This window comes from Dreissena polymorpha, chromosome 8 (assembly GCF_020536995.1).
Source record: "Dreissena polymorpha isolate Duluth1 chromosome 8, UMN_Dpol_1.0, whole genome shotgun sequence".
Lineage (NCBI taxonomy): Eukaryota > Metazoa > Mollusca > Bivalvia > Myida > Dreissenidae > Dreissena > Dreissena polymorpha.
Window position 1 is genome coordinate 46,236,572 of NC_068362.1, and position 10,197 is coordinate 46,246,768.

Below are 10,197 nucleotides of genomic sequence, written 5' to 3' on the forward strand. Positions count from 1 at the left end.
AAGTTTGTGGAACAAACTTTTTTATTCAACATTTATCGAGCTATTCAATAGAAACTTACAATATGTCATCCCATGAAGTGTATAAAACGGTGTGCGGTAAAAATGCCAGAGGTAAAAATGCCATAGGTAAAAATACCAGAGGTAAAAATGCCAGAGGTAAAAATGCCAGATGTAAAGTGGTAAAAATGCCATAGGTAAAAATGCCATAGGTAAAAATGCCATAGGTAAAAATGCCAGATGTTAAAAAAGTAAAATAGAGTTTTGAGCAATATTTTTTAAGGATATTGAGTATTGTACGGAAACATTTCTTATTGAACATGTTATTTTTAGCTCATCTATTTTTTTAAAAAAAATTATGAGCTATTGTCATCACCTTGGCGTCGGCGTCGGCGTTGGCGTTGGCGTTGGCGTCGGCGTCCGGTTAAGTTTTGCGTTTAGGTCCACTTTTCTCAGAAAGTATCAATGCTATTGCATTCAAACTTGGTACACTTACTTACTATCATGAGGGGACTGGGCAGGCAAAGTTAGATAACTCTGGCGTGCATTTTGACACAATTATGTGCCCTTTTTATACTTAAAAAATTGAAAATTTTGGTTAAGTTTTGCGTTTAGTTCCACTTTTCTCAGTGAGTATCAATGCTATTGCATTCAAACTTGGTACACTTACTAACTATCATGAGGGGACTGGGCAGGCAAAGTTAGATAACTCTGGCATGCATTTTGACAGAATTATGTGCCCTTTTTATACTTAGAAAATTGACAATTTTGGTTAAGTTTTGTGTTTAGGTCCATTTTATTCCTTAAGCATCAAAGCTATTGCTTTCATACTTGCAACACTTACTAACTATCATAAGGGGACTGTGCAGGCAAAGTAATGTAACTCTGACTGGCATTTTGACAGAATTATGTGCCCTTTTTATACTTAGAAAATTGAAAATTTGATTAAGTTTTGTGTTTAGGTCCACTTTATTCCTACAGTATCAAAGCTATTGCTTTCATACTTGCAAGATTTATGAACTATCATAAGGGGACGGTGCAGGCAAAGTTATGTAGCTCTGACTGGCATTTGGACGGAATTATGGGCCCTTTATACTTAGAAAATTTAAAATTTGGTTAAGATTTATGTTTTGGTCCACTTTACCCCTAAAGTATCATAGATATTGCTTTCATACTTGGAACACTCACAAACTATCATAAGGGTACAGTAAAAGGACAAGTTGCATAACTCTGGTTGTCATTGTTATGGAATTATGGCCCTTTTTTGACTTAGTAACTTTTAATATATGGTTAAATTTTGTGTTTCGATCCACTCGAAGTATCAAGGCTATTGCTTTCAAACTTCAAATACTTACATGCTATCATGAGGTTACTGTACCTGGCAACTTGAATTTTACTTTGACCTTTGAATGACCTTGACTCTCAAGGTCAAATTATTAAATTTTGCTAAAATTGCCATAACTTCTTTATTTATGATTAGATTTGATTGATACTTTGATGAAACTACTCCTACCTGACATACCACAATAGACTTCACCCAAACCATCCCCCGTGCCCTCCCCCCCTCCCCCTCCCCCCCCCTATTTTTTTTTTTTTTTTTTTTTTAAGATCATCTCACAAATGACCACCACACCCTCACACTATACCCCCCCCATCCCCCCCACCCCCCCCCCCCAATTTTTTGTTTGATTTTTTTTTTTTTTTTTTTTTTTTTTTTTTTTTAAGATCATCTCACAAATTATCACCACACCCTCACACTATACCCCCCCCCCCATTTTTTTTTTAAAACGGTTATTTTTGAAATACCGTCCAACCATCGCACCCAAACCCCCCCCCCCCCCCCCCCCCCCCCCCCCCCCGATTTTTTTTTTTTTTTTTTTTTTCGCTTTTTTGGAAGATAATGTAATAAATGTCCACAACCCCACACTATACACCCTTCTTCACTCCACTCCTCCCTCCTTTGTGATTGAAAATGAGAGTCCCTTCACCTTTAAAAAGAAAATAGATGAGCGGTCTGCACCCGCAAGGCGGTGCTCTTGTTATTCTACTTGTCTCACTAATAAATGTAGACTATAATTTTGTTATTGTGCTTTATTCGTTCTGTTTATTGGTTGGGATTTTTTGTTTCTTTGATGAATCGGTCATTAAATAACACTTGTTAAATTCCTTTTAAAAGCTATTTTTATTGATGTAATGGAATCTTTTGATTTTTGAGGACAATAAATTATGAAAGCAATGTGACAAACAAGCAGGGTTTTGATGGTGATTATGTTTACATTAATTATTAAATGAGGCATGTATTGATACGTATAGCTAATTAAAGCATTTTAACTTAGAGCCGATAATATATAGATTTATTACAGAGTAAATTCCCCTCCCCCCACAACTGAAATCTTGTACATAATATTTATCTGCATTTTTTAAGCCGGATTTTTTTCGAAAAAATCTCGGCTTATAGATTGATGTTGTCGGGCGGGCGGGCGGGGGGGGCGGGCGGGCGGGCGGCGTGCTCGAAAATGTTAAAGTTCTTATTTCATGGTATAACTTTGGTATGCTTGGACCTAGAGTCTTCAAACTTGACATGAAGGTTGGCCAGGATTAACAGATGACCACTGGTCATTTCAAGGTCATTCATTTGAAGGTCAAGGTCACTGTGACCTTCAATATAAAAAATGTTAAAGTTGTTATAACTTTGGTATGCTTGGACCTAGAGTCTTGAAACTTGACATGAAGGTTGGCCATAACTAGTTAGTAACCACTGGTCATTTCAAGGTCATTCATTTGAAGGTCAAGGTCACTGTGACCTTGAATGTAAAAATGTTAAAGTTCTTATTTCATGGTATAACTTTGGTATGCTTGGACCTAGAGTCTTCAAACTTGACATGAAGGTTGGCCAGGATTAACAGATGACCACTGGTCATTTCAAGGTCATTCATTTGAAGGTGAAGGTCACTGTGACCTTCAATATAAAAATGTTAAAGTTGTTATAACTTTGGTATGCTTGGACCTAGAGTCTTGAAACTTGACATGAAGGTTGGCCAGAACTAGTAAGTAACCACTGGACATTTCAAGGTCATTCATTTGAAGGTCAAGGTCACTGTGACCTTGAATGTAAAAATGTTAAAGTTGTTATAACTTTGGTATGCTTGGACCTAGAGTCTTGAAACTTGACATGAAGGTTGGCCAGAACTAGTAAGTAACCACTGGACATTTCAAGGTCATTCATTTGAAGGTCAAGGTCACTGTGACCTTGAATGTAAAAATGTTAAAGTTCTTATTTCATGTTATAACTTTGGTATGCTTGTACCTAGAGTCTTCAAACTTGAAATAAAGATTGGCCAGTACTAGAAGATGACCACTGGTCATTTCAATGTCATTCATTTGAAGGTCAAGGTCACTGTGACCTTAAATGTTAAAATGTTAAAATTGTTATAACTTTGGTATGCTTGGACATAGAGTCTTCAAACTTGACATGAAGGTTTGCAAGCACACTTAGATGACCACTGGTCATTTCAAGGTCATTCATTCTAAGGTCAAGGTCACTGTGACCTTGAATGTAAAAATGTTAAAGTTCTTATACTTTGGTTGGTAAAAATGTTAAAGTTCTTATTCCATGTTATAACTTTGGTATGCTTGTACCTAGAGTCTTCAAACTTGACATAAAGGTTGGCCAGTACTAGAAGATCACCACTGCTCATTTCAATGTCATTCATTTGAAGGTCAAGGTCACTGTGACCTTCAATGTTAAAATGTTAAAATTTTTATATGCATTCAAAACATAACACAAGGTTTGCTCATGCCTTGAAAAGTACTTACATTTCATTTTGACCTTTGAACAATATTTCAGTAATTTAAGTATTGCATTGACAAAAACACAAAAGGTACTTTCCTGTCATTTAAATCAAAAATCCGGCTTCAATGCGGTCATCTCCGACCGCGGAACTCTTGTTTCTTAATCAATTGCGGATTTTAAACATTCACCTAACCCCTACAATACTCAATATCCTTAAGAATATTTCTCAAAACTCTATTTTACTATATAACATCTGGCATTTTTACATATGGCATTTTTACCACTTTACATCTGGCATTTTTACCTCTGGCATTTTTACCTATGGCATTTTAACCTCTGTCATTTTTACCTCTGGCATTTTTACCTACATTCGTATAAAACAATTCTCACATGTAGCATGTACTTAGTCAAGATCTTAGATATGCACCCTTAAAATAAGCTGTGTATATTGTTGCAATACTACGAGTTATATGATTCTGGAACGAATTACATTTGCATTTCCCAAGCACATATATTTAAACATGAAATAAGTCAGCCCCATAAAGTATATTTGTGCTAGACCAAATTTTCTTGGGCAGTGATCCACTTAGTCCTTAGTTGTGAGCCCTTGAACCTAAGTATTGGCATGGTTGCCATGACTGCGTTTGTTACGCAAAACTAGTCATGATTGTGACAAAGGTCTAGTCTATATTTAAAAATATTTGTTTATATCTCTCCACATTTCATGGCCAAATTGTTTGTATTGTAATGTGCTTTTGTTTCAGTCCCTTGTCTGCTTTATATGATATTCAATATTATAATTTGGCAAATCACTGTATTTATGAAACAAAACATTTTATAGCTTGATTTAACAAAGAATTTCTCTACAATATATATTATTCAAAGGAGATGGAACTTTAATATAAAACAAGCGATGTGTTTAAGAAACACAATGTCCCCATATATTTAACCATTGACCTTGAAGGATGACCTTGACCTTTCACCACTGAAAATGTGCAGCTCCATGGGATACACATGCATGCCAAATATGAAGTTGCTATCTTCAATATTGCAAAAGTTATGGAAAATGTTTAAGTTTGCACAAACAAACAAACAATGCAACGAACCAACACACAGCAAAAACAATATGTCCCCCACTATAGTGGTGGGGGACATAAAAATGTCTATTAATATTTCTGTAAAAGAAGTCTGGCTATGATTATGACAGTTTTTCCCACTATTATTTCGGATTGCAGTATTGCATGGAGATATCGTGTGCAGACTTCTTTGTTTCTCCCATAGCCTGCTTTCTCACTAGTCACACTTTACAAACCTAGACCGGCTCAGATGGTCTTGTGCTAATTGCTTAGTGTTTAAGCCTAGCAGAAAACCAATATTCCAATAGCCTGTCAATTTTAATGCTATTTCACATAATCATTTTCACTGGTTGTTGAATAGCAGGAGAATGAACTGTTTCCTATGATATCTGTAAAGTTTTTTATACACGAGGCATCGGGGGGGGGGGGGGGGGGGTCCTGTTCTATGCTAGAAAATTTGGTCAGTCTTATAAGTTATAAATCAAGATACCAGTCTTATAAGTTATAAATCAAGATACCTATCAACTTAAAACCTTAGTGAAAATTAACTATTAAAAGAAAGAAACGTACTGGTAATTGAAATTTATTTTAATGGACATCTTAAGGTCATTGAAGGTTATCACATGCCCAATTTGACATATACAATAAACGAGTAAAAATAATGACATAATGCACTTTGATTGAGAGAAAATTGTTCAGTAGCTACTTTGAAGAAGCTTCTAGGAAAATTAAAAATTTAGACAGTACAGATGTGGAGTTTGGAAAGATTAATAAACTTTAGTGGCAGTGATGGATAAGTACACTGATGCTTGCTTCATTCCTTAATGATCTGTCATGGGCTGTTACTACAAAGGGGAACATAGTTAAGATATTGTGTCCCTTTGCCATTTATATACAGTAGTAATTTGTCTCAAATATGCATGAAGAGCAGCAGGGGTATACATTATGTAGAAAACTACTTGTACTGCATTATGGACTATTTTATTATACCCCCACAAACGAAGTTTAGGGGGTATATAGAAGTGAGCTTGTCTGTCGGTCGGTCTGTCTGTCTGTCTCTCTGTCCGTATTAAGTGTTTTTATCCGATCATCACCGAACTTGGTCAGATGTTGTATCTAGATGATGTCTAGGTCAAGTTCGAATATGGGTCATGCCGGGTCAAAAACTAGGTCACGGGGTCACTGAGTGCATTTTAAACATTGAGCATGTCGTCCGCTCTCTAATTCAAGTAGTTTTCATCCGAGCTTCACCAAACTTGGTCAGAAGTTGTATCTAGATGATATCTAGGCCAAGTTCGAACATGGGTCATGGCAGGTCAAAAACTAGGTCACGGGGTCACTTAGTTCGTTTTAAACATTGAGCATAGTGTCCGCTGTTTTTTGTGAAGACAACATGCAAAATATTCTGTGTATGTGGGGGTATTCGTCACATCTGTGACAAAGCTCTAGTTTTGATTTAAAGGGACTGAAACAGACACAGATTGGGAATAGTTTTTAAGTGTTTCGGTAAATGCCTTTAATTGCTGTGTTATTCATGAAACTGTAGAGCTCTAATATGATAACAAGAATGGAATATTATTGAAGAAATAAACAAAATGTCAAATCATGTATCATTGTAAAATAATGATAATTAATAAACAAGGTTTTATTTTCAATATAAGTCTACATCATTTGTGTAATTTCACTCCCTGATTTCAAGAGTTCTATTATCATCTAAATCTGCACCAAAAAGTTGGAAATTTGACATTTCTACAATATGTGAATTTATCTTAAAGCTGGAAACTGTATTTGATTTAGAAATGCTCAGCAAATAAAACACTCTCAAAAACATTGAGGATAATGTGACTGACCGTTAAAGTATCTGTCTTAGCAATTTTATCTTGACTGCTGTTAATGTCTGGATGTGTATGAGGGCAGAACAGTAATTGCCCTAGTGTTAAATGTGTTGACAGCCTGGAATCCATTTGATTGATTTGCTCTTGTGGAAAAAGAAGTTGAGATCAAGAGTGGTATTTTCTTGTACATATTCTATATATCTTTTGCCTGTTGTAGTTATTCATTTTTACATCTTTGAGTAAAACATATAGTTAATTTCCTTCATTAATATTGATTTTACCCCAAACGGTATGCTTGTGTGAATTGTGTTTAAAAAATCCCTGAAAACAAAACAATCATGTGTACATGATAACAGTTTGAAATGCAGTGAAAATTATCAAAAACACAGACTTTTAATAAGAAAGTCATGGATATGTTTATTATACAACTGCACTTAAAGTATATATTTATAAAACAAATCTATATAAATAACACAGTTAAAGCAACACAATGCCCAATGCATAAAACAACACAATGCACAGTTTTGTTTGAGACACAAGGGAGTCTTTTCTAAGTTGTATGTCTTATTCCAATGTTACGCACATGGATTAAACCCCCTTTTCACAGATTTGTGCAATACAAATCAGTCAGAAACACTGCATTTGTGTAATCTACTCAACAAATGAGACTGACTTTTGTCTATTTTCAGGTGTATTGACAAGTGGTTCGAGCGGAACAGATCATGTCCAGAACATCCAACGGACTAGCGACAGAACTGGCGATGACAATAGCAATGACTACTTGAACACGTTTGAACACTTGCAGCTTGCTCTACAGTCTCCACCATGTGCTCGTATTGCGCAATCACCATGTGCTCATATTGAGCAATCACCATGTGCTCGTATTGCGCAATCACCATGTGCTCGTATTGCGCAATCACCATGTGCTTGTATTGCGCAATCACCATGTGCTTGTATTGCGCAATCACTGCACCAGTGGTTGGCCCAACAAACATACACCTTAGCGTGCACTTGGTGGAATTCAAGATCAGATCTTTGGGTGCTTTGCCAAGCTAATTCTCCTTATGGAATCGTGCGAATGCATCATGCTGAATGTCATATTAAATATGTAGAGCCTTAAAGACTGAGATTTGATTATCTCTTATCGGCAACAGATGAATTGTTTTGGAAGTTGTATTGTGTTTCTCAAGGTACATTCTGTGTGAGATTTCTGTGTTCTGATAGCGTGTCACGTTCAATCACAGTCCTGTTGACAAGAAATGTAACATTGCTGTTGTGATAAACATCGCATGCCATCTTTCCATAATATCACGTAATATCAACTCTTCATTAGGAGACGACAGCAGTTAACTGGACATATAAAATGTACCAAGTTGTGGTATGCAAGTTGACACATGAGCGTGTTACATCGATGCCAATGATTCTGTGGCCAATTACATGTTACAGGACCCCACTTCATGTTGAGCTTTATGTCTTGCTACACAAAACGAGGGCACAGCAGTCTATCAGTTCAATTACCAGGACTGTATCGTTGTGACTGGATCACAACAAGTACAACAGGCCCAGTCTGAAAAGACACAAAGTGGCATGAGACTGATGAAAATGGCCCAGTAGGGGAAGAGTAAGAGTCTTATATTTGTAGGAAAAAGTAATGAAGAACCTATTGAATATGGGCCCCACTCTCAGAAAAGGTGGCTTAAGGCATGTGCGGGAAGTGTTGTCCCATATTAGCTTGTGCAGACTTCACAGGCTTATCTGGGACTGCACTTTATGCACATGCATGAAGCCCTATTTTCCCAGAATGCATCTCATGTTTTCAATCTTGGGTGCCATTTTTCATGCAGGACCATAATTTGAATGTTTGGCATCTTCAGGGATCAGCATATCTGAGTTGATCTTTCATTATGCATATGTGCACAGATTGGCTATGAAAGGCTGCAATTTCAAAGCTGCTAATGTGGTCAGAACTTAAAGTTCTCCGTAATAATGATATGCATTATGGTTTGTAGATTTTAGAAAACTTATCTCATATAGATTTTGCTATTAAATGTCCATTTTGTCATCATTTTGCTCGAAATCTTTGAAACTTAATGAAGCCTCTGTCATTGGTTTAGTGACAGAAATATGATGAAATATTACCTTCAGTACACTGGTGGATATAAATATAAGCTGTGGAAAAATGAGCATGAAAGAATGACTGGGAGTTGAAAGCTGTCATTCTTATTGCTATTTGTGAATAATTGAGAGAACAATGGTGCTTGGTCTTCTGAAAATAAGTTCTGTGAACTGTACTGGAGAGTGTTGTCGCGCTTGGCTGCTGGCGGTTTAATTTTAGCCTCATTATGACAATACTGGGCTTATTGCATGTGCATTAAGTGTTGTCACAGGTAAGCCTGCGCAGTCTACACAGGGACAACACTTTTTGCTTTTATGGAATTTATAGGGACCTGTTCACAGTGTGGTAAATTGACTAAATTGAAAAAAGGTTGCAGTTTTTTATTTTTCAATGAAGTTTTGTTATTTTTGAAGGAAACAATAATACTGAACATATATCATGCTCTAAAATATCCATTGTATGCATCTTTTGACGCTTTAAAAACCTGAAAATAATAAAACGTTACAAACACAAAATGATTGAATAATATGGAGAGTTCTGTTGGTATCATAATACTTTGTGACACTGCCTGGATTGTGTATATAATGTAAAAAATTCCATATAATTAGTATCAGCACGGATGGCCGAGTAGTTTAAGCATCAGACTTTTACTCAAAGGGTCAATGGTTCAAGCCCAGGTTTGGATAACTTTTTAACAAGCTTTTTAGTTCCAGTATAATCAATTGATTTTATCAATTTAAAGCTTCTAATGACAAATTTCAAAACACGCCAAAATCTGTAAACAAGTCCATTTAAAGGAAGTCTCTTCTAAATCCAGTCTATGTGAAAGTGTTGTCCTTGATGAGCTTGTGGGGACTGCACATTCTGGGACGACACTTTACGCACATGCAGAAGTCCATGTTGTCCAAAATGCGGATGCAAGTGTGTTTGTAGGGAGCACTGCAATTGCCTCTCATGTGATACTGACACTGTAAATATGTGCTCATTGTGATAGTTCTGGGCAGTCTTTCCTAGGCAACCAACAACGTTAATGGGGTTCTTAAAAAAGCTTGGATTTTAATGTTTTTTTGTGAGTTGGTGTTTTTCTTCAGATTTTAGATATTTCTTTGGAATAAGAAAAATATTCTTGTTTCTATAGAACATTAATTTTTAAAATTGGTTAGGTTATGTATATTGATAAAATTATGCCTCCCTCCGAAGAAAAGGGGATATATTGCTCCGCATTTGTCTGTCAGTCTGTAGGTCAGTCAGTCAGTGGGTTTTTGAGTCTTTAGACATCTCCTTTCACTGGATACTTTTGCAATCAAGAGATCCGAGGAGGTCAATGCCACATGAATGACATTGAGAGGGAAGGTATACATCATACATGTTTTACAAAAA

General features: G+C 36.2%; 1 protein-coding gene across 1 annotated transcript in view; it reads left to right on the forward strand.

Annotated features, from left to right (window-relative positions):
- LOC127842482 (E3 ubiquitin-protein ligase ZNRF2-like) overlaps positions 1–10,197 on the forward strand; it is a 31,245-nt gene extending 21,048 nt beyond the window's left edge. Inside the window, exon 4 of the mRNA XM_052372012.1 lies at positions 7,391–10,197. Coding sequence (XP_052227972.1) covers positions 7,391–7,448 — 58 coding nt within the window. The 3' untranslated portion in view covers positions 7,449–10,197. The remainder of the gene's footprint in view (positions 1–7,390) is intronic.